Raw genomic sequence first — 26576 nt, forward strand, 5'->3', positions numbered from 1 at the left:
ATTCCTTTTATACGCTGTTCATAGCGGTAAATCCCATTAGCTGGTGCAGTTTCTAGTGTTGCATCATCCTTTGGTGTCACATTATACCAGTACACAGCTTCTGGAATAGAACACTGTGTCCTGGCCACAATTCTTTTAATGGTGCGGTGACACTGCTCCGCTATACCGTTACCTTCTGGAAAATATGTACATCGGTAACGCATTCTAATCCCCCATTCCTGCGTAAATTTGTGAAATTCTTGACATCGAAGCGTAGTTCCAGCGGGGCACCACGTTCAAAAAAGACAGCTCTCAACTGTTGTATAATGCTAGATGCATCCTGTCATGTCAACAGGCACCATATCGTGAAACGTGTCGGACTACAATCTGTCAAGGTCAAAAAATGCTTGCCCTCATAATGCGTTACATCCATTCCTACTCGATACCAGTTGTCCTCCACCTCAAGCTTCCCTTTTTGACATTGGGACGGTGCCGGATCAATTCGCTGACACTCTTCACACGAGCATATAGCTGCCTCGATTGATGCTCTTGTAGTTGAAGGACACACTTTTCGGATAAAATATGTTGTCCTCCGAATTCCGGGATGTTCACTCTGCTGATGTATTGTACGGATCTGGTCAGGTGTTAATTGATCTGTTACAGCCGCGCATGTCTGTTGTGGAGAATCAGATCCCTGCCTCATTACATCAATCCACCTCTTTGGTACTCTAGTCAAGCTATCAGCCAAATTCTGCATCGATGAAACTAAGGTAATGTCCACCTGCAAGCTGTATTCGTCAACTATACGCTTTATTATTGCCAGTCTCACTAACATCTCACTTGCAGCTCTAGTCTTAACTCGAGCCTTTCCAGTCAAGGTGTCGGTCAACCAGTGGTAAAAACACAACGAGTCAGTGTGGAGATGCACAACCTTAGCCTGCCATTGCAATGCAAGATTAAGCCCTTTTAACGTGGTATCAAGGTCTGCCAAATTTATATGCTGGGCATCATTTTTCGGACGAAGCCAGCACGCATCTTCCACAACAGAACCCAACTGTTCCAACACGACACCTATAGCCAGTGAACTTGCGTTAACCCATGCATTCAGTTCGTTTCGAGATACTTGCCACTCACCCTGGGCAGGGTCGTTTCTATGTACTCTGGACAACATTTCAGCCATCATTTGCTGGAGAGAATCATCATCCACCATGTCGTCCCATCCTTTGGTTACTGCAGTTACTCGTCTTTTTAACACTTCTGTTGCTGATCGAAGCCATCCACAGACAGGTAGATGTCCTACTAATTTACCGCAAATAGAAAACACAATGCGTCTTGTCAATACACTGAGTAACTCTGGAATCGCGCTCCCTCGCTTCCATCGCAAAGTATTGCCCTTCTCATAGACCTCTAGGCCTAACACAAGCACCCCGTCCTTTAGGCGCTTAGGATCTTTGCTTATTAACCCAAACGATTCCAGTTTTGCTCGAGCCACATCTGCAGACATTATATCCTCATTAACGTAGATGTCGTCAATGCAAGCTGAAGCAGCTTTTACTGTGGTCTCATCCTGCATCAAAACAGTTTTAATAATAGTTGTCATTATTAAGGGTGCTATGTTTAGGCCAAAACCTAAACGTGTCAAACAATATCGTTTTCCCTTGATTATCACTGTCTGAAATGGCCATAATGACTCATGGACACGTATCTGCAGGTAGGCTCTCTTTAAATCCTGCAGTGCTACATTACTCCCTTTCTGACGCCACACTCTTAGTTTAACAGCACACACGTCTGCATTTCCAGTGAAAGCATCAACATGTTGATTCAATTCTCGGTAATCCATTATGGGCCAAATTTTGTCTTTAGTAGGTTGTTCAACAGCCACGAGCGGAATTAATCCTTTGCGTGGTCCCAGACGTTCCTGTAGGTACAGTATTCACCATCCGTTATCAATCCACATCTGAAGTTCTTCTTCATATGCGACCCTATTCTTTGTGGAAACTGCATACTCTGGAATGGTATTGCACAGCCGATCTGGTGCCTGGTTCATAGTCCATTTCCACTTTGCAGTCCACGCCTTTTCATTGTCGTCAAACGTAGCACAGAAGTCCTTTTCTTCAATAGACATGGCTGCACAGACTTCTTTTCCTTCTCCAAGCATTACACCTCCAGTCGCTGTGATTATGACGCCTCCTAGTACTTGTATTGCATCAATTCCAATCAACATGTCATAGCCAAGGGGCTTTTCTTGCATCATCAGAACATCAACTTTGGCTGTGTCACCCTTCTCAGTACAGATCGTGACTGTCCCTTCACCACAACATGCTCGGGATAAATCATTGATCATCATAATACCGACTGGTTGCTCCCGCCACATCTGACAGTAATGTGCACTAACTATAGACCGGGAACACCCCGTGTCTATGAGTGCTGAACACTGCACATCGTCAATTTTAACGCCAATGACCGGTAATCCCGTGTTTATTGGTTGGCAAGGCGCAAGGGTGGCGATAGTACCTTGTCCCCAACGTCGTTTCCCAAACAGTTGGTAGATATGTGCCTATACTTATTGCAGCGATAGCATTGTACTGTTCTCTGTGCTCGTGGATATACACACCTCCTATCACTCCGGCAATCCTTAGCAAAATGATTGGCCTCCCCACATTTATAGCACACTGGGCCTACACGCTTATTACTACCTGGGAGAGAATCTACATTGCTTCCATGCAGTTCGACTGTTGCATGTTGAATACTAGTTGCTGCTGCAATTGGCTCCTGTTCCTTACAGATGTTTTGAGCTCGGGCTAATAACTCTTCTGTTGTCAATTCATCAATTCATGACGATGCCCGCAACAGTTTGCTGACCTCCTCAGATAAACCTACTAAAAAGGCACATCTTAATATCTTATCGTTAACCCCACCAAATTTTGTAGGTCGGCTAGGTACATATCAACTGCTTCCTTGGGGTGAAATCGCCAGCTCGTGAACTGCTGCCATGCAACAAAGGGATCTGTACCAAACGCTGTATACAGGCTGTGTTTGATTGTATCCCAGTCTGGTTCATCCCTGAGTTGCTGGTAGACTGCATAGGCCCCTCCATTTAACCTCAAAGGAATGACTGTGGCTGGTTCTTTAATTCTGCACAGTGTACAGTCTTCTCAGCCTTTTCCACCCATTCGACGACAGACAGTCCAGTGGTAGATCCATCAAACTCAGGTATCAAGCGAAAGTCGAATCTGTCCATTTTCTGCCTTTCGAATCCTCGCACACCGAAACCCGAAATAGCTTATAATTCAATAACTTGAGTGTTATTTCTTCCGCTCGTCACACCAATAATTTCCTGGGTAAGGTTGACACTATTGTCCAAACTTCCAACTTCCAAATTTCTGTATACGTCACGTACCTTCTCTCAACTTCAAATAAACTTCTGCTAATTCAACTTATTTCTTCGAAATCCAACTTCAAAATTAATGTCGCTCTAAAAAATCAACCCTCTTTTATCTCCAACCAGGAGCATCTCATTTGCATATCGTGTGGTCACATTGCAGGCATATAAAGAGATAAGGCAGCCATTTTTGTTTCTTTCTTCTTCATTCATTTCATTCCACGACCAACCCGTTGAATTATGCACACGTGCTAGTTAGGTAAGTCGCACGTTTCCCTACATTGCAGGCACATAAAGGGAAAATGCCACCATTTTCTTTTCTTTATTCTTCATTCTTTTTTGACTACATGAGAACCTACAGGCTGCACAAAAACAGGTTTGTCCCAATTTTTAAGTTGTTTAATCATAGAAGAAATACTTAGCTTGCTTTTGGTAGCATTTCAGACCACATTTCTTGAAACAGCTCCTCAACAAAATATAACAAACTAGCTGCACACACTGCAAATAGTCAAAAATAGACAGTTTAAGGGTTTCAAAATCACACAGAAAGAGATTCTGAAATATGTCAACTGTCAATTTCTGGTTATGATTAAATGTTAGTCACAGTATAGTTCACTGTGTAAGGTTTCGGCAAAATCCGGGTCTCGGCTATATTATTTTTTTTAATCCGTTTTATTTTTTTATTTAGCATATAAAGAAAGAATTTTAGTTAATGGTACTTTTAAAAAAAGTAAGATTTATCTAGCTTAAAAAAAATAAATGAAATAATAAGTTATCGGCATGTACCAAAGTGCCGAAAAACTGTAATTAATACACAAAAGATTTAGCATGGTCGCATAACTGTATAAAAACAATTATTTAGCATCAAATTTTAGTCAATCATAGAAAAAAAAGAGTTATATAGCAAAGGAAGTAGGAAGAATTTTAGTCAATTGTCCTTTAAGAAAAGAAAGATTTATCTAGCTTTAAAAAGAAGATAAAATAATGTCTTATCAGCATCTATCGATGTGTCAAAAAACAGTATTAAATAACAACATGCACGATCTATGTAAACAAAAAAGGTTTAGCACAGTAGCATAACTGCTTATACAATTAACGTCTGCGATATATTTAATGTAAAAAATAAAAGAATTCTTGGCTTATGAACATGTCTCGATATTTTGCAGTTGGTTATTGTAGGGGAAAATTTGTAGGGGACTAGGATATATAAATACCCCAATCCCGTTACAAAAGAATAATGAAACGAATGGAATTGAAGGAAACAAAGACTCAAGAAATGGATAAGATAAACGTCGTTTATTTGCTGTTGAAAGAAATGAACATTTTAGTTATAACATGTCCGCGCGTATGTAACCAATGTCCGTTGCAGGACTGGTGTTGTAGCAAGAAAAGGAAATGTGTTTTCATCTCAAGTTTGGGTCACTATTGTTTGTTCGCACGTGGGAATTGAAGTGAGTGTTGTAGTGGAAATGAGAATCCAGCGTGTAGGCAAGGAAGAGGATATTAGAGTTGTCATCAGTTAGTAGTCAGCTACGCGAAGGTGTTCTTAGTGACCAGTAGTAGATGGAGAGAGAAAGAGTGAAAATGTATACATACAGTCATTAGCTCGTGCCCCATACATAGTAGGAAGTGGGCGTGAGGTGCGCGCGCGCCAAAATGGCGACGGCTTGTTCGACCAACCTCTCTAGTTGAGAGTTGGTCCTAAAAAAGAGGATTAGAAACAGCTTGTCTATGTTTTATACTCGCTTCTGGAGTGTCTTTTGCGCATGTGTATTTCCTTAGAAAGCGAAAGTGATGTCGTCCATGTGTGTGTTCGTGTTCGCGTGTGTGAGTACATGTGTATACGTAAGCGTGTGTGTATATATACGTGAATGTGAGTGTATGTACGCGAACGTGAATATGTGTACATGTGTGGACGTGGGCGCGTATGTTTGTGACAGCTTGAAATATGAATGTGTGTTTTGTGTGAGACTTGGAAAGGGCTCGTACATTATGTTTGTATTTGGTTTATTTTATTTAAAATGATTGCTCCTTGTAGAGAGTGACGCCATATTTGAAAAATTCTGGAGCGTTCGTTTTTGTAATAATATTTAGATTCTGGAATGAACGAATTGTCAGCTCGTAGTCAATGAGATTTGGTAGAATGTGAGAAAAGAGAATTTATTATTTTTGAATTGGGAAAATGGAAAGATCATGGTATGTCTATGAGTATATGATCCAGTTAATAAGAGTGAAATTCCATATCCGTCAAAAGTGCAGAAATCCTCCCAGTGATGAGTGTGGATGGCAGGAGGACTTGTTATTTAGAGAGGAAAATAGGAACTACTTCCTCTAAAGATGGTTGCGATTGTGATGAAATGTAAGATTTTATTATAACGACTAAATGTGTCTAAAAAGACATTCTAAAGTTACATAGGACCTTAACTAATAGTTTAGACATAATAAATTTGTATGTGGCATCTGTTGTTGCAAACCTTCGGTACTTTGGTCCAGATGGGAATTTCTGCAATCAAAATATTATATAGGAGATGAAACAAAAGGTTATAAAATCCCTAATAAACAAACAAAAAAATTAAACCTTTTCTTGGCATTAAATAACCATGAGAGGTTGAAATTCCATTCAAAAACTCACTCTCTATACTCTTACTAATTTTTTAACCTTTCTTTTGGCTTTATTTTTTATTTTTTATCTCACTTTGCAAGTTTTTTATAGTAATCGGTCCAGACAAGACATGAAGCCACTTAATGTAAGGAGCTAACAAGAATGAAAGATGAATATTGCAAAAACAGGAGATGCCTATTGAAAAGCCCAAGATTAAAAGTAGGAGGAAAACAGCAGGAAGAGAGTTCCACGAAAATGAGTTACCGGAGTATGGAATATATCCAATGAGGTATAAAAACAGTAAATTGATGAAGATCACTAGACCAATGAGTCTACCAAGCCGGAACAAAAGATGCATGAAATAGATCAAACAATTCTGAAGAACACATAATAGTATTTGTATGATAAAAAAGACTGAAACTAGCAACGTTACATCTATGAGAGATTGCAGAAATTGAACCTTAAAATGGGACAGAGATTTACCAGTTCAAATGTGGCAGCAATACTCCATACATGGTCTGACAGTAGATTTGTAGTGAAAGTGTTTAGAATGATAGAGATGCGGAAAGAGCAAGGATCTAATATATATATATACTCCAAGAAAGATTTGATTAGAAAGAAATAACAAGAAGTTTTAGCGTCAATTGTTCCTCTGAAGCAGAGCCATCCATGAGAATTTCAATATAAAAAGGGATATGCTTATGATTGAAAAACATAAACTAAGGATTAAATGAAACAAGCAATTTCATACCCAATTCTACAACTGAACCCGACGGTCAACTTCTAGATTAGCTGTAGATTTCAACTGAACTGAGGAAGATGGATGAGAAGCAACACCAGAATAGAGAGTGGTATCATCAGCATAGATATTTATTTTTTTAATATTATCTTGATCATTTAAATCGAAAAGAAACAGTGTGGAACATTAACATTTGTAGGAAAAGAGAATAAGGGGACGTCATCCAGCGTTATATCCTTCAAAAGGTAGATCTAAAAAAGATCTAATGATGTCAAGAACTTTGCAATCAATACCTCAAAGTTTATGTAGACGACCAGAATGCCTGACATGTGTGATCACTCTGTTGAACGCCTTTAAAATGTCAGGCACTATAGCTCTACCCTCTCCTAAATTATCCATCAACTGACAGATCCGCTCAGAAACTAGTTAAACGATCAGCAACATAACAGCCATACTGAGAATTACCAAAAAGACTAACACTTTTCTGAAAATTAAAAAACTTGCTGTTGACCAACCTTTCAAAAGCTTTGCTTATGACAGAGTGGAGATTAACAGGATGATACTTAGTTGTGTCACACTAATCACCAGCATTTTAAAGATAAGGACAACACAAGATTTCTTTGAATAAAAAGTGAATCAGGATTGAGACAAACAAAAAATTGAATAATTTCAAGAAGATAAAAGAAAGTCAGAAACACATTTGAGAATAGGGATTGATAGGAACTGGAAGCCTTAGACTAACTACAAACAGAAAAATTGGGGGCGGGGGTGATAATTACGAGAGTTTTTGCTAGAGCACTACTTTTTGGAGTGATAATCAAGAGTTTTTGAAGGAAATCAAGAAAAATAAGACCAGAATCTTCAAGAGAAAAATTGTCCATAAAAAGATGAGCAATTAATTTCTTCAAACTGGTCAGTTTAATGAGTTGATATACATGTCTTAGTAGATAGATATAAAAAGTACAAGAGATTCACTGATTCTATATGATATTACAGTTAGTACATCAGCTGTTGACCTTCCAGAATTAAATTCATATTGTTTGTCACTAAGTAGATTTCTTGCTTGATATTTTCTTGCAACCAGAGGCTCTGTGATACATAAATCAAATGTTAATTCATTTCCATGTCAATCTGTAGCCCTACCTTATAAAACAAAAAATAGGATATCAGGATTTAGGGCATAGGAAATTTGAAGCCAATAACTTTTCTTTTGTTTGTCAAATATATTGTTATCTCAAAATCTCATTAAAATTTCAAAAATAATGTAAATTAGAATTTTTAAATCTGAATTTGAGACAGGAGAAACCTTAAAGAGTGGTATTAATAAGAAAATGGAGTACCATTGAAAGAGAACGAAATAACAGAATTGAGATTTATATAAATTTTTACTAAAAATTCATATTATTTCCTTAAATATTCATTGCTACAAGTTCAATTTAGCTGTCATTTTTAGTAATAAAAAATGCAAGAGAGCTATATGCCCAGTCTGTTAAATCCAAGGTAGCTGATCAGCGGCTTGGTTCCCACCAGTTTTGGCAAATAACAAATAGAATCCTGAACAGAAGTGTGCGTTCTATCCCAACCATTATCAATGAACCAGAGGTCATCTCGTTAGCGTCAGACAAGGCCAAACTATTTGCAAAGAACTTTGCAGCTAATTCTACCCTATGCGACGAAGGCCATCAACTCCCCATATTTCCTCCTATAACACAGAACACGCTAGGTAACATACAAATATCCGTGCATGAGGTCGCCAAGCTAATCAAGAACCTTGATTCCAGTAAAGCAACTGGCCCTGACGGCATCCCAATTATAGTGCTACAAAAGCTTCAACCAGAACTTGCTCCCATACTTACGAAACTGTTTAAGCGCTGCCTTAAGGAGAAGTGCTTTCCGACTCCCTGGAAGACCTCATCAGTTTGCCCTGTATTTAAGCATTCAGGTGTTAAGTCATCTCCCTCTCAGTACAAACCAATAAGTCTCCTGTGTGTTATGAGTAAGTTGCTGGAATCCATATTAAATAGAGAAATAGTCAACCACCTCAGCAGAAACAACCTTCTTAGTGACACACAATATGGTTTCCGCTCTGCAAGATCTACTGCAGATGTGCTGACGGTTATATCGCACAGGATTAGTGAATCTCTTGACAAAGGCTTCCTTTCTAGGGCAATTGCTCTTGACATATCAAAGGCCTTCGACAAGGTATGGCATAAGGGTCTACTTCACAAGATTTCCAGCTACGGTATAACTGGAAATGTTTTCTCAATCATTAAATCATTTCTCTCCGATAGGCTCATAAGAGTAGTGGTCGACGGACAAAAATCAGAGGCCTGCAGTATTAATGCTGGAGTCCTTCAAGGATCAATCCTGGGCCCAACTCTCTTCCTGATCTACATCAATGACCTCCCTAAACACATACTTAAATCATTCGTTGACATCTATGCTGATGACACGACCATCTACGGCAACACATCAAAGGCTGTAAATGACAAAGTTCTCTCTGATTCTCTCTCCTCTGATCTCGAGCACGTGGTTCAGTGGGGGGAAGACGTGGCTGGTTACCTTTAATGCATCTAAAACCAAACTCCTATCCTTACATCATCAACGCTCTGATCCCCATCTGGCATCAATTGGGATGGATGGCTCTCGTCTGGGAGAGGCCCCGTGTTTTGACAAGCTTCTGGGTTTGACCTTTACTGCTGATCTGAAATGGAACATGTACATCAAGTCTGTTGCCAAGGTCGCTGGAAAGATGGTGGGATCCTTCTACATCTCCAGAAGATATCTCACTACTGATGCAATTCTCTATCTATATAAAAGCCAAGTACGTCCAAGGATGGAATACTGCTGCCATATCTGGGCAGGAGCTGCTAAAAACAGCCTATCCTGCCTTGACAGAGTACAAAATAGACTTTGTGGCTTAGTGGGGGATGCCCTTTTCTCTACCCTGCAACCTCTCTCCCACAGAAGAGACGTTGCGAGCCTATCCTTGTTTTATCGTTATTTCCATGGCAGGTGCTCGTCTGAACTCCAATCTCTGGTCCCCCTCGCCAATCTTTCACGAAAAACACCCGTCTAGCTGAATCCACTGTGAAAAATTTCCCCCACTCTTTATCTGTGCCTAAATCAAAACGTGGATTCTATGAACAAAGCTTCTTTCTTAGAACTGCACGCCTGTGGAACTCTGTTCCATCTGCCTGCTTCCCACCTGACTACAACTTGGATGTCTTCAAGTCCAACATTAACAAATTCCTAATGAACCGCCCCCTTAAGTAAACACTTCATCAAATCTCCACACTAACGTAATGTACTTGCAATAATCCTTATCCCTGAGTGGCTTCCGGGCCTTGATAAGTAGTGACCACTGTGTAAAAAAAGGAAAAAAAAAAAAAAGAAAACGCTGTCAATTTCAGCATTCTGAAGTAGTTATGTTGTTATGTCTTATGAAAATTTGCCATTGTTTTGATCATTCGGTTGTGTTTACACTCTGGTGTAAGTTGATAACTTATTTCAGTAAACAAGCTGTTTCTGTTATGTTCAAAGTTTTTACATCTTTTTTAATGAATAATACTGAAACTGTCCAAATTAGTTAACACTCATGCAATACATTTTAATTGTGGAGTGATAACATGACCTGATTTTGTAAACGTAGTTGTAAACAATGCTTATAAAACTCATTATAAAATCATTTCAACTCTCTAATGTGTATACATTTTCAGAAAAGGGAAAAGAAGGAAAGCGAAGATAAAATACTGAAATCGAAAATATCCAAATAAATGTTATTAGTCTTAAGATTTCCACTTTCTTTTATCCAAATTTTATTTTGTTATGAATGTTGCATACTGGTTATATTAAAACAATGACATATGTTATATTTGTTGTTGCGTGTTCGTTTTAGAGTGTTCATGTTGGTGTGCAGATATATCGCGAATATATAAAGAGGGTACATTTTTAATACAGAGACATGTATTACACTTTGGATGAGAGGGGGATAGATATATAGATAAAGAGATTTATACTGTTCTGAATGGGAGTGTTTCTATAACATTGACACATATATTTTCTTAACACGTATTATTTTTGATATGATGATTTTCAGTCTTTTATCATAATGAAGGAACATTCATTATTTTTTGATACTGAGAGGGAGGCACATTCTTAGATGAGTTTATACACAAAGTTCTCATAATACAAATTCACAATACCTTTGTTTGTTGAATGACATAACATGAAGATGACAGTTACAAAAAATATGATGTTCATTTATTCCATTCGACTGGTCAATGGTATCGCATCAAGGAATTCAAAGTTTCTACATTCTTTCCTTCTTTTAACCTTCGCTTCCAAGGCGGATGTCAGCTCTATCTGTCCAACCCCTGTCCTGATACTGACTTCTCTCCTAAAGCTCTAACTATATCCCTTACTCATGACGTCATTGCATGACCAAACAACGTGCATATCGGTCCCATGGCCTCACGTTGCCTAAAACATGCCCAAAACATGTGCATTGACCACACATGCTTGCAAAGAAAAATTCTCTAACCTCATTTCCGACTAACCTATTTTACAAATATGTTTATCATTTTCATTTCAAATTCCTTATTTTAATTTTATTTCATTTTCATAAACAGAATTGAATCATCAAATTCCTTTTTCAATAACATTACTAACACGCATTCCTTTTCAATAACATATCTGTATTATTTATTTTAAACTTATGATCGGAATTCTTAATTCCAAACCTAGCTTCCCAGGTTCGAATTCTCGGCTATCCTATCTCATTTTTACTTACTTACAAGAACAGGCTACTGTTCCTTAACATGAGTAGAGTTAAAAACTGTTTAAACAGTGGCAATTGAAAGTATCTCTTAGTAAATGTAATTCTGAAAGGAAAACTGATGGAACTCCTCTTTAGGAGCATCACAATTCACAACAATGAATTTCAACTCCAATGTTTTCTCTCAGCTGTAAAACACTTAACTCCCTGTCCTCCTCAATTCATCCCTCATAAAGCAGCAATTCCTTTGATATACAAATTAATACCATATATAAAAGAAATCTTTTTTGTGACAAACACAAATTCTTTACTACATTCTTTCTACAATACCCACACCTGGAATGTACCGCCGCTTTTGTAGGTAGTTTCAAGTTGGTGGATTGTTTAGCATTGAAAGAGAATGACTGGTACACGTGCTGATATTTTTAGGGGGAGATAACTCCTGCCTGCTTTCGGTTAGTCCAAGGGGCATAACTGTCACCTTTACATGCCTCGCATTCCATGTGACAATGGAATGTATGAATGTACTCAATTTCCTTGGTCCGAGAATTCATACGACTTCCTACACATTCATGGGGCAGACCTCTTGGTGCTTGTCTTGTACAACCGGATGCTTGTCTTTCCAGTTGTTGGTCGATTGTATGCTAATATCCTCTGGTGTCGCTTTCCCCATGTCTATAATGCCATCCACTTCCATTTCACTGTCTCGACTATGTTGTGGACCCACCTCCCAACTGATGTCCATAAATTTATCTGCAATGGATCCACATGTATTTAGTATTGTCAGTCATATTGTGTTTCTATTATTCTCCCCATTTTCGTCCATTGACAGAGATGTTTATCCTCCTGGACCGAGTCTCCGACCTGAAGTCTGCTGAGTGGATGGGAGTGATGATTATAGAACTGTTCAATCTGCATGTACCTTTTAGCCATCACCAACTCTCTTAGTTCATCTTCTTTCATTACATCCATGTTCAGTACTTTTCCTTTAGGAGAGGAAGGTGATCCTTAATGACTGAACAATAGAGCATTATGGCCGGGGACATGTTAAGGTCCTCGAAAAACATGTTATGATGGGGCAGTAATGCTCTAGCAGCCCTATTATAGCATAAGTGTCCGCTGTTGACTGTGTTCTCAAGAAGTATCCGTCTTACTGTCTTCACAGCTAACTCTGCACACTCATTACTTTGTGGGTAGTAGGATGACCATGTTTGTTTTTGTATACCCCAGTCTCTCAAAAAGGAGTTGTATTTTTGTGATTCTAATGAGGATCTTCCATCTGAGGATACTTCATTGAGTGTGCTGTATGTGCAAAACTAGGTTTTTAATGTGTCACAAACACTACTAGCTTTTTCTGATGACATCAAGGCCATTTCTACCGATCCCATATACTGGTCGACGTATACTAAGTAGCTTTTGCCCTGCATGTGCACGAAGTCAACTGCTACTTGTTGGAATGGAAATTCCGGTTTTGTCGGTAATATTAAGGGTTCTCTTTGCTGGGAGAATGTTATTGTGTTGCGAATACACAATTGAGACCTAGCTAGCGTCCAGACCTGGCCAGAACAATTGCTGCCTTGCATTTGCCAGCATGCTGTTTACTCTCTGATGTGTGACATGGAGTGATTCCAACACCTCTGCCTGAAGTTTTTGAGCTATTAAAATTGTATTTGCCTTGATTGTTATCTCTGCTAAGCAGTGCAATTTTTCATGTATTGGCCAGAACACATGAGCTATGGGCGGGAGGTTGTTCCTTGATTTGGGAAGCTGTTTCAGATTATGCCTGCTAAAATCTAGCTTTCTTCATGAGTGGCTGCGGCAGTGACAATCCTCTCCCATGTGATAGCTTTCAGCTTGGAGTCGCTTCCATATGTCAATGAGAACGTGGCTTCACTATGGTGTCGATGGTCTGAGTAGAATCCTGCAGGATATCGGGATGCACAGTGTGGTACTAAATTTCATTTTCCAGGACAGTGTTTTATCTTGAATTTATACATCAGTGTCATTTCTTTAAAATGAAACGGTGGAAAGCGATGTGCAGCAGGAGAATGGCGAGACACTTCAGAGATACAGTAGGGAAAGACGACCGCCACAGTGGATGAGGGATTATGAAATGTGATCCAGAGATCAGGGAGGCATGTTGTTTAAAGTTAGCAAAAGGAAAGGGGGAGAAAACCCAGATCAAATGAACAGAAGTCTTACCGCGTGTGTGTCGGGCAAAGGTTGGGTGAAAGAGAGAGAAATCAAGATGGCGCCCATAGGTTTAAAAGGTCTGCGCTGGCGAAAGTCAGGGAAAATCATGTGGGAAAGAATGTATAAATGGAGTTGACAGGGAGAGAGAGAGAGACAAAGTCTGGTGCCAGTAGTGATATCAAACTCGGCGGTTGTTTGGATTGAAAAGACGAATTTTTTTTTTGTATTTTGCTGTACTAAACTAGAAACACTTTACTTCTTGTCCACATGCTTCATTATTACATTTAACTTTAAATGCATAAAATCTAGCTTGACTATATAAACGAGACAGAAAGTGTGTTAATGACTCACCAATTTCTTGTATCATCAAGTGGAATTTGTTCTTGTGTACTCTCTTATGTAACTCTTTCACTGTTAGCAGTCATATTTGTTGCACAAGACACTCCTCCATCAAGGCAAACATTAACCTGTTTGCCTCAGGTGTGAGTGTCGCTCTTAACTCATCCCCTATAGTAATTGGGTCGTCCAGTTGGATGCATCTTTATAACAGGCCCATGAATCCAGCAAAAGTGTCCATCCTCTTTCAGTGACGTCTAACCCTTCTGAAGATTGCTCCGTTTTTTGTTTTTTTTAACTTGTGGCAAGTTAGGGTGGCCTCAAAACATTTCTTTCTAAGTTCGATATTTTCTTGTTGGAGTTCTACCAACTTTTTCATACGTTTAAGGTATTTCTGTTCCATGCCATGATCCCATCTAATTCAGCATTCAAAGTTAAATTTTCCTTTCTGCTTTTGTTGCTAAATTTTAACGGTTTTCAGTGTATTCTGTTTATAGTGCTATTTAGAGTTAGAGGAGTGTCACCTGTATCTGTGCTTGTATTTTATAGATCTAGAGGGAGATAACTCCTGTGCTTCCTGTTAGTTCAAGGAGTATAACTGTCCCTTCTACAGGCAGTTTCTTCTATTACAATAAAATCATGTTTTTTTATTTTAAGAAAACCCAAAGCTACTAGTCAGGTTTGAGTTGTACATGGTTTTCTCTGTGATTGTTACATTTGAAATTGATTTGTGCATTGATATTTTTTAAATCTAATTGGATTTATTGAAATTTAACAATCCAAAGAATTTTTTTTTTTTTACAAGGGGGTCACTCGAAGGCCACTGGAGTTTAAAGGTTAATGAATGTAAGGTGATAGTGTAGTAATCGTTAATGGTATAGATTGGGTAGAATTTGATTATTTAAGGAGACAATTCAACAAGAACTTATTTACATTAGACTTGAAAGCTACCATATTGTAATTGGCCAGGAAGAAGGCCAATGAAACATGTGAGCAGTTCTAGGAAAGAAGTTTTGTTCATGGAATCTGTTTAGAATTAGGTACAGATTGGGGAAAATTGTTGATAGTGGTTGTAACTAGTTGAGTGGTTTTTGTGAAAGTTTGGCAAGGGGAGACCATAGATAAAGCTCAGACGAGCACTTGCCATGAAAATAACAACAGAGCAGAGACAGTCTCACAACGTCTCTTCTGTAGAAAAGAGATTACAAAACAGGTTTCAAAACATTGTAATGATTTACAATGTTTTGAAATCTGTTTTGAACTCTACTAAAGCAAGATAAGGTGCACCAAGCAGCTTCTGCCTAGATGTGGAAACAGTATTTCATTTTAGGACAGGCTCTTATACAGATAGGGAATTGAAATGGTAGTAAGATAGCTACTCACGCAGAACAATGATCCAACCATTTTCCCAGCAATATTGGCAACATATTTGATGTATATATTCTATTTCAGATCAGGAGTGAAGTCTCAGAAGCTTTGCAAGACATAGTGCTTCCCCAAGATAAGAGCAATTCATTTCAATTGGGGTCAGAGCGATTTGGATGAAAAGAGAGAAGTTTGGTTTTAGATGCATGAAAATTAATCAGCCACCTTTTACCTTATTGCACCACGTGCTCAAGTACAGAAGAGAGAGAATCAGAAAAATCTTTGTCATTGTCGGCTTTTGAAGTGTTACCATAGATTGTGGTGTCACCTACGAATAATCTAAGAATGACATTTGGGAGATCATTGATGAAGATCAAAGTTGGGCTCAGGATGGAACCCTGGTTTAATTGGCTATTTGCTTTCTCATTCTCTTTCACCACTTGACATGGTTTCTTTTGGGGCTAGAAAAAGGCATATTTTTTACTCATTAACTTTTAGATAATGGAGCAGATTTATCTCGTACAAATGACACACACACATATGTGTGTGTTTTTTTACATATGCTTTCTCAACTTGTATACTTTTTTCTTCTTTTCAGATCCTTAAAACAATGTTTGTTCCAAAAATGATAATTAGTCTTTTAATGTTGCTGTTTATCTACCTGACATCAGCATTTAGTGAGAAACTTTTTCGAAGAGAATCCTTCCAAACCCTTGGCTATTACACAGATATCGTAAGTGTTTTTTCTACTCTCTCTCTCTCTCTAATATATATATATATATATATATATTTTTTATTCATTTGATGTTATCAAGATTACCCAGCATTACTCGGGGGCATGGATAACAAAATGAAAGAGGTTATAAAATGTGTGTAACATCTCTTTTAAAACTTAAAATGCATTTTTATCTTTTCCTCCAACAGTCCACTTCCCCCTCCTCCACACTCTCTCTTTCTCTCTGGCAATTGATTTAATATAATAGAAACTGAAAAAGAGAATTAACTTATTGTTTGGTTTAATTTCAGTGTTGATTTTGAAAAAAAAAATCACCAGTAAGAATGAAAAAAGTAATTTCTTTTGAACACCTATGTACAAATAATTAAATGGCAATAATGAATAACATAAGCGATGATTTTCCATAGCTTTTGTTATCTGCTGCATAGTTTTATCTCTAATAAGAGGCAACATAGTGTAATATTTCAAAATGTGTAGTTGTGAATTTTAACAAAATCAGTAATTTCTTAAAAAAAAAAAAAAATTTCTAAAAAAAAATATTTCTAATTAACTGATGGTTAATTCATAATCTTAAAAATGTTTTCTTTAAAAAATATAGTTGTATCTGCATAACAAGGCAATATTTTTGTTTTCTGTAGTTTATTTGTTATTAAAAATTAATTTTGGAGATTAGATTGTTCAACACCACAGAAAATAATGTTTTGTCAGTCATATCTACTGATAACTGGAAAATGATTAAATAATATTTTCATTCTATTCTATAGTTCTGTGCAGGCATTATACTTTCCTCATATAAAAAAAAAAACATGTGAGCGAACATTTATAAATAATGAACCCCACCTTCCTCCTCCCTCCCAGATGTAATAAAAAGTATTTAAGGAAACCATGGAGTATATTGTATGGGTTGCTAATTATTTTTTAATGTTTTCTAGTGTAAGTTATATAATGTCTGCAAATGTCTGCTTTTGTAAGAAGTACCCTGCCTCTTCTTACCAAAATAAGGAAAATAAATAATGTTCGTTTAGTTTAAAGTAAAAAAAAAGAATGGCAATATGTAAGAGGGTGAAGTATATAATTTAAGAAAGTAAAGTACCTTTTTCGGCACGGGAAAGCCTGTTCTTTTGCTGCAATAGCAAACTGACATTGGAAGTGTTTTAAAGCGAGATAAAAAATATTTCGGTAGTGACACAAATGGTGTGATTTCAATCTGTAAAGTATTTGCGTGTTTGTTTAATATGATAACCTCCTATTCTGGAATGCAAGAGTGGTGAGAGTTCAACCAATCTATAAGCTGGATTAAGATTAGGGAGACATTATTATTTGTGTAATATAGAATGTATAGAGTATGCACAGTGTAGGCATATTGTAATGGTTTTGGGTCTAGCCCAGGGGTTTGACGTATATTGGGATCCAGGATGGAAATCCTGTGTGTCGGTAGCCCGGGGTTAGGAATTTCAAGGGGAAATTCTCCTCCCAAATGCACGTTGTAAGATAAAAGAAGATATACAGCATGCCGGTTGTAATGATATCACAACCAAATGGCACTTGCCAAGGTTCGAACTAGCATTATCGTCATGAAACACCTTAATGACATTCACGGTTAATAATTAGAATAAGGCAATAAGAATGACGATGACATAATCGGGTATGAACATACTAAAAATACATTAATTTATTTACATGCGTGTAATACAGGTGAATGCAAAAAAAAAAGATAAAACAACAATAATGCAAACGGGGATGCAGACAACATTACGGGTCGAGATGGGGGGAGGGGCGATAATAAAGTTTATTCATGGAGACATATTGTCTCTTTCCCCTCTTTATTTTTTAGCAAAAAAAATTGAGTCACAGTTATTGTTCGGAATCAGACAGTAATATGTTCCTTCTTTCTTTACACATGGCAAAAAGTCAATTTATATATAACAAGAATAACATTTGAGCATAAGGACATGGGAGCGGGTTGAGTGGATTGGGGAGAATGAAAATTGGAGGATACTTAGCTCTCTTAGTGATTATCCATTCCTGACGAGCGTGCGTCATTAACATAAATGTCCTTTCTTTCCTACGTCAACGTTTTTTTTTTTTTTCAACATTATTCCTGGCACGTGATTTTCAGTATATAGTTTTCCATTGGAGGGATATTCATCTCCAAAAATAACATTCGGCCAAAGTAGATCCAAGCTTTGGGTTGATTTCCCTTTTCGATCCGATGGCGATCTGCCAATCCAGGTTGAATGGGCTGTATTTCAGTCACTTCTATGACTTTCTACGCTGGTGTTCAACCCCATTTTCTCAGGGGTGATGATTTTACCAAGCTATCTACAGCCCAACTGAATTTCCCGCTCAAGTTTTCTCTCCACGTGTTTCCTTCTGATATGGGTGTGGGTTGGGGGTTCCGTCTGGCTTACATCGGTTCATATTTGCCATCTTGTCGCAAAGCGATGGGATGGGTGGGTTGTCTGTTGTCTATTCGACTTGGTTTTCAATCATCGCTGCTTGACGGGTGTGGGTTGGGGAATGGGGTGTCTGCTTGACTAATACATACATTTATTATGACATAAAGAGAAGGGGAGGGGTGTATAGTCTTTTCTTATAACAGTATAATAAACAGTTAATAGCGGTCAAACAAAATTACAGTAAGGAAATGGTGTAATGTACCCAGTGTCAACTGGTGGCAGTGGAAGTAGAAACTATATAAAGGGAAAAACAGTAAGTTCTTCCTCAGAGGAACTTACGATAATATATATAAATAAAAAAATAATAATAATAATTATATATATACGAGCAAACAGTTAATAAAACATGTTAAAAAACACTTTGAAATGAGTTAAAAACATATTTAATCTGAAAAGGAAACAGTAGATTTATTTTATATATATATATTTATATATATATATTGTCGTGGTTTCAAACTCAGTCTCCATTTTTTGTTGTTTTTCTTTCTTCACCCCCGCTTTTTTATTCTTTGCGTTCCATTTCCTTAAACAAAGGATGCAAAAAGTTAATGCACCCAATTGGAATTCAAATGTATTAAGCTTAACATCAATAATTCAAACAATTGACTTTTTACTTTTAGACGAAATTAATTCAAATAGAATCAACAAACTCCCAAGCTACTTTGATTGCAAAAATTTCGTTCTGGAATTAATTAGAGTTGTTTGTTTGCCCTCTGGGAGCGATACCTCTAACATCACTCTGCCTAAAAGAATACAGCTCACCTCAGCCAAGTCACATCAAATCAGCTCGGGAGCAGGAGGAGGCTCCCAAAATGCGACTGACACTACCAGTCATGTCGACCGAATCCACCAGTCGAGGGATTTCCAGCAGCAGCCATCTCAGCAGCAGTTTAAACAGCCCTTCTCAGGACTAACCACCCAGCCCTTATCAGGGCTAATAAGTTTTTCTACCACTAATGCTTGCCTCCTGAGACCACCAGCAATGAACTTCACTCCAGCGGCTCCTGCTCACTCCTGCGACTTCCAGTCTCCAGCGGTTTCCAGTGCCTTCTGCAGCTTTCCAGCAACCTCGCCTGCACATTGCTCCTCCGGCCTTCAACCTCACTTGCACCTTGCTCCTCCAGCCTGCAACCTTGCCTGAACCTGGCTCCCTACCGACCATCTGTTCCTTAGCACTGACCCTACATTCTCAGTGTCGACCGTTCGTCCATTCTATAACACTGACCCTATGTTCTCAGTGTCTATCTCTCGTCCATTCCTAAACACTGAACCCACGTTCTCAGTGTCTACCGTCCATTCCTTAACACTGACTCCACGTTCTCAGTGTCAATCTTTCGTCCATTCCTAAACATTGACTCCACATACTCTGTGTCTACCGTCTGTTCCTTAACACTGATCCCACATTCTCAGTATCTACTGTTCACCCGTACCTAAACACTGACCCCATTGTCTCATTTGTTATAACAACAAAACAGACCCTACTCCCTTCACCTTTACCCAAAAAAAGAATGTTTGGTAATCCCTGGAAACCTCCAGAGTATTTTTAAAAGCAAAATAATCATGCTTTTTTCTACCCATCACTACCACCACCACATCATTTCCGGATGATAACATTGAAAATCCAGGAAAAATGTACACCTTCAAAAGAAACTGACCCAGTTGACCCTCACAGCACACAAACAATTTTTCTTTGTTCAATTTTTTTTTGTTCATGTTTGTTTTGTGTCGAGTATGTGACAATTAATTGATCAATTTACGTGATATTTGAAATATGATAAATAAGCATGAAATCTTATTTGATCAATGTACGTAATTTTCGGAATATGACAAATAAGCACCAACAATTGATTCGTAGCAATTAATTGATCAATTTGTGATTTTTGGAATATGATGAATAAGCATAAAAACTCATTTGATCAATGTTTGTGATTCTTGGAATATGACATCTTTGTTCTGTGTCCAGTTCATAACAATTAATTGATCAATTTATGTGATTATTAGAATATGATCTACAGGCATCCAAAATTATTTGATCAATTTATGTGATTTCTGGAATATATGAAATACGCACCAAAATACAATTAACTAATGTACGAGATTTCCAGAATATGACAAGTTCTTAACAGTCAATTGATCAATTTATGTGATTTTTGGAATATGATAGATAAACATAAAAATTATTTGATCAATGTATGTGATTTTTGGAATATGACATCTTTGTTCCATATTGAGAATATAACAAATTAGTCAATTTACGTGATTTTTAATTGATCATTGTATGTAATTTTCGGAATATGATATCTTTGTTCCGTGTCCAGTTTGTAACAATTAATTGATTAATTTACATGATTTTTGGAAGATGATAAATAAGTACTAACAATTATTTGATCAATTTACGCGATTTTTAGAATATGATAAAATGGTTAAGATCACAGTGTAGTATCTGTTCTCAGCATTCCAGCAACTTCATTTCCACCACTCTAAAAAAAGAGTTTTGGCAATCACTGTCATGAACAGAGTATGGACGGATATCACATTTTAACTAATACTAAACAAAAAAGTGAGAGTAATACTTAGAAGAATTGCCTTGTAACAACCAAACGGATACTAATCTTCTCCCCGACCCCCACCTGAAAAAAGATTTGGTAATCCCTGGAGGCATCCAGAGTACTTTTAATAGCAACATAATAATGGTTATTTCACTTCCCCCACCATTACCGAAGAAGAAATGATGTCACTTCCAGACGATGACTTTGCAGTTTTTTCCAAATTTATACATAAATTAAAAAAATGAATTGATCAATTTATGTCATTTTTTGGAATATGATGAATAAGTATCAACAATTATTTGATAAATTTACATGATTTTAGGAATATGATAAAATGGCTAAGATCACAGTGTAGTATCTGAATGCCAGCAACCTCATCTCCCACCTAAAAAAAAGAGTTCTGGCAATTTACATATTTTTCGGAATATGACATTTAAGTTCTGTGTCAAGTGCTTAACATTTCCATTCTGCTACAACAGTGTGTTAACAGTTATATCTCATAGGATTAGTGAATCTCTTGACAGAGGCTTCCTTTCTAGGGCAATTGCTTTTGACATATCAAAGACCTTTGATAGGGTATGGCATAAAGGTCTACTCCACAAAATCTCCAGCTATGGTAAAGTTTGAAATGTCTTTTCAATTATTAAATCATTTCTCTCTGATAGATTCATAAGATGAGTGATTGATGGGCAGAAATCAGAAGCTCACTGTATAAATGCTGGAGTCTCTCAGGGGTCCATCCTGGGCCCAACTCTATTCCTGATCTACGTAAACGATCTCCCAAATCACACCCTAAGATCATTTGTAGACATTTATGCTGACGGCACTACCATCTATGGCAACACTTCAACAGCCGTAAACAACCAAGTTCTTTTTGATTCTCTCTCCTCTGATCTCAATCACATGGTGCAATGGGGAAAGAGGTGGCTGGTTAATTTTAATGCATCTAAAACCAAGCTTCTATCTTTCCATCATCAACACTCTGATCTCCATCTGGCATCAATCAAAATGAATGGCTTCATTTTTTGACAAGCTTCTGGTTCTGACCTTTGCTCCTGATCTGAAATGGAGCATGTACATCAAATCCATTGCCAAAGCCATTGGTAAAATGGTGGGATCATTCTATCAATCCATTAGATATTTCACTGGTGATGCAATTCTCTATACCTGTATAAGAGCCAAGTGTGTCTAAGGATGGAGTACTGTTTCCACATTTGGGCAGGAGCTGCTAGAAGTAGCTTTTCCTAAAACAGAGTATCAGCAACTATGTCCCAAAGCCTAGCTGGAGTCCGAACACGGTACCCCCGTAATAATAATAAAGGGTTGGGTTCGAGACTCCTAACAAACCGTTCACCTGACGAAGGCCGGAGGGCAAAACGGCCGAAACGTTGTGACAATAACAACCAAGATGAGGAAGTCAGTCCGACAATCTCAATCAATGAAAACAACTCATCTCAAAAATACAGACAATTACTAGCTTTTCCTACCTTGACAGAGTTCAAAATAGACTTTGTAGCTTAGTGGGGGATGTTCTTTTCTCTTCCCTCCAACCTCTTTACCTCAGAAGAGACGTTGCGAGCTTGCCTTTGCTTTATCGTTATTTTCATGGCAAGTGCTTGTTTGAGCTCCAATCTATGATCCCCCCCCCCAGCATGACTTTCACAAAAAACACTCATCTAGCTGAAATCACTATCAATAAATTCCCCACTCTCTTTGATTCCATAATCAAAGCTTCTTTCTTAGAACTACACAACTGTGGAATTCTGTTCCATTTTCCTGCTTTCCAACTGACTATAATATGGTCGTTTTAAAGTCCAATGTGAACAAATTCTTGATGATCCGTTCCCTAATGCAATCCAATTTATCCAATTTCCACTACTAACGATTACTACATGTTCCCCTTAACCACTGTACACTCATTAACTCTTATCCTTGAGTGGTCTCTGTGCCTTGATAAGCGGTGACTCCTTTGTAAAAAAAAAATAAAATAAATAATTAATCAGTCTATATGATGTTTGGAATATTTCCATATAATATTTTGATTGCAGAAATTCCCTTCTGGTTCTGTAGGTTTGCAACAACAGATGCCACCTACAAATTTATTATGTCTAGATTATTAGTCACTATCTTATATAACTTTATAACTTTAGACACATTTAGTCATTATAATAAAATCCTATATTTCATCCTAGGAGGAACATCATCACAATCGCAACCATCTTTAGAGGAAGTTGTTCCTATTTTTTCCTCTAAATAACGTCCTACTACCACCCCCAGTCATCACCGGGAGGAATTCTGCACTTTTGGTAGATATGGGGTTCAACCTTCATAACTGGATCATAAACTTGTAGACATAACATAATCTTTTCCTTTTTCGATTCAAAAATAATAAGTCTCCCCAGATTAATTCCACTCTCACTGATTGAGTGACCTTTGACCATTCCTATACTCTGGATTAACGGTATTCGGATGCTAAGCGAACGCTAATGTACCATTCAAACATGGCATCACAATGATACCTTTGCCCTCTGAGTTAATTGCTGCGTTCATTTTCTTACATTTTACAGTGTAAGTTTGTATTTCCTCTCTGTATCTCTCCCTCCCTATCTCTCTCTGTATATATTCTTCCCAACTCTCTGTCTCTCTCTCCTGTCTGCTCTCTCTCTCTCTCACTCGCTTTTTACATTTCTTTTTATGTTGAAGGAAAAGAAAAAAATTCACAGCAATGCCAAAGAAAAAACAACAAACATTTATTTCTTCTTTCTCGCTCATCTGCTTTGTACATTCATTCCAGTAATTAATTATATTTTTTCAAACATAGTTATGTCTTTAATGTACTTTCTTTAAATATACTTTATTTAAACCTGCACTATCTATTAGGATCATCGCTGATTTAAAAATAAATGTTTCGGCAATATCCACTGGCGTAGCTAGGGAAGGGGGCGCCCCGGGCGGCACACCTGAGGGAGCGGCATTTTGAGAGGGTAAAAATAGAAAGTAGAAAAAATAAATAAAAATAAACAAAAGCTAACAAAAAATATGAAATTTTATACCAAAAAGGTTGTAAAAAATCGGAATTTTGGGGGGTATCAGAATCAGAAAAATGTGTCTCTTATTTACGAGCAGCAGTCAGCACATGTCAGGGGCGGCATTTTGAGAGGATAAAAATAGAAAATAGAAAAAAATATATAAAAGCTAACAAAAAATCTGAAATTTTATACTGAAAGTTTGTAAAAATCTGAAGTATTGGAGGTATCGGAATCGGAAAAATGTGTCCCTATTTTACGATTCCAAAACCGATTCTTTTAAATTTTTAATTTAATTTTTCATTATTGGTACTAATTATAAATATTTATTATTTTTAAATTATCACTAAAACTAAAATGAGAATAACCTCAAAATACGATGTAAATTTATTTTATTTGTAAAACAATTTTTTTAAATTGCATAAATTCTCTATGTAACCTTTCAAAGAAAGCAGTTGCTTTACATGTTCTGAAAAATGTTGAAAAATTAAACAGCAACAGTCTTTGCAGCCCGCGGCGATCGTAAGATTTGCCCCCCCCCTCCGCATTTGATAAGCTGTTAACCTTCAAAATTCCAAAAGCCCTCAAAATATTTATTTTCATGGAACTAATGTTAGACTGCAGCTATTAGTCCTAGATTTTCATCGTATTACAGTACTCGTCAAAAAAGACCAAAGATTTTTCAAAACAATTATATAATTTTCTTCAGATTAATGTTCACACAATTCCCTTCAGATTAATGTTTACATACTTATTATTAATGAAAAGAAATTGTTAAATTAAATTAACTGGCTACATAATTGTATATGTAGCCAGTTAATTTAACAATTTCTTTTCAATAATAATTGAATATTATTATAATAATAATTGAAATTTCTTTTCAATAATAATATATGACTTGGGTGCCATGAGCTAGAATCGAAATCGAAACACAACTCTCCACCCTCATTCCCTAGCCTAGGTTCCGATTTGATTGAAAACATTTTCTACTTAAAAAAAAAAGGAATGAATGAAAATAAAAAGAAGGAAGACCATAAAACTTTATTCAGGGCACATTTGAATAAATTTGACTTTTTTAAAAGTATGGACACAATTATTTTACGTTTATAATACATTTGAGTTTTGTTTTTAAAACTTTTACATTTATTATTTATTTATATATAATTGTTATAATAGACATTTTGGGGTTGTTTTACTATGCACATAGATTCGAAAAAACTGTTAAAAATATATAACAAATAAATGTTACCAAAGGCAAGATAAGTTACTCTTCTACCTATCTCGACAAGTTTTTAGTGTTTTTTACTCACTTAAAACGTGTAATCAGTTAGAAAAACATAGTGTCTATCGGTATATGCGAAAAATACAAATGAAATCCATTCAATATATGTTAGCGTGACATAGGGTGACATATATTCGGTGGGTTTCTAAGAGTATTTTCAATATGTATTTAGTTTTAAGTCAATTTCCCGAACTTGCCACATTCTAAACGAAGTCTGACGGCATTTTTTATTTTTTGACAGTTTTTCTTCGAATCTATGTGTATAATAAAACAAACCCGAAATTGTTAATTCGATTTACTTCTCTTACTTTTCATTTTAATAAATATTCGATTAATATTACATGATATATATACATCCACTAATATATAAGGTTAAGATTTTTTTGTTATTGGCGTTTGTTCTGCGATAAGCGTTGGTTTACATTTTTTATATATTTTTATACATTCGCTACCTTAGCTATAAGCTCTTTATTATTCATATTATTATATGAATGAATTGCCCTAACTTTTTGGACGCATTTAATTTAATTTAATTATTTTTTTACGTGCATAAAATAAAATAAACTAAAATAAATTTTATGCACGTAAAAACATAATTAAATTAAATTACATATATATGTATGTGTGTATAATAGTCATTCACACACAGGACAGGACTGTTTCGCTGTTTACAGCTCATCGGTGCGGCTAGACTTTAGCAACTACTTCCAGCTAGGAACAAAATCCGACCATCTGAGAGAGCGAGGGAGAAATATTTTAACAACAATTAGCAGCCTTTGGGCTGATATCATAGTGTAGTATCTGTTCTAATGATAACACTTCTCCTTTTCTGTCATCGGTCAGTATGGGGAAATCGTTCATGACTGAGAATTTTTATTTTTGTTCCTATCCAGAGTGCCCCTTTTTGTGGAGCTGGATTTTCCCCACATTAAAAACCGGCCTTGTGTCTAACTCTGCCCTCGTGGAGAGGCAAGTAAATGGGAACAATCGGCAGTCGTTGCCAAACCGACCTCAGCTCTAATTGTACACAAGATCTAATTTTAAACAAGACCATTGCTATATTCGCTTACAGCCGTTTGCCATTTTCGGCTCTCATTATGCTCAACATTATGGGAGCATTATAATAAATATGTATTTATTTTATAACTATA

At 36.9% G+C, this 26576-nt stretch overlaps 1 protein-coding gene across 8 annotated transcripts in view; it reads left to right on the top strand.

Moving 5' to 3' along the window:
- Positions 1 to 26576, top strand: part of LOC145297666 (uncharacterized) — a 1332115-nt gene that overhangs the window by 1301455 nt on the left and 4084 nt on the right. For all 8 annotated transcript variants that reach the window (XM_080143840.1, XM_080143841.1, XM_080143838.1 and 5 more), the window contains one exon: positions 15972 to 16106. In XM_080143840.1, the coding sequence (XP_079999966.1) occupies positions 15972 to 16106 (135 nt within the window). The remainder of the gene's footprint in view (positions 1 to 15971; positions 16107 to 26576) is intronic.

The sequence above is a fragment of the Euprymna scolopes genome, chromosome 18 (genome assembly GCF_053919585.1).
Source record: "Euprymna scolopes isolate OS-2025 chromosome 18, ASM5391958v1, whole genome shotgun sequence".
Taxonomy (NCBI): domain Eukaryota; kingdom Metazoa; phylum Mollusca; class Cephalopoda; order Sepiida; family Sepiolidae; genus Euprymna; species Euprymna scolopes.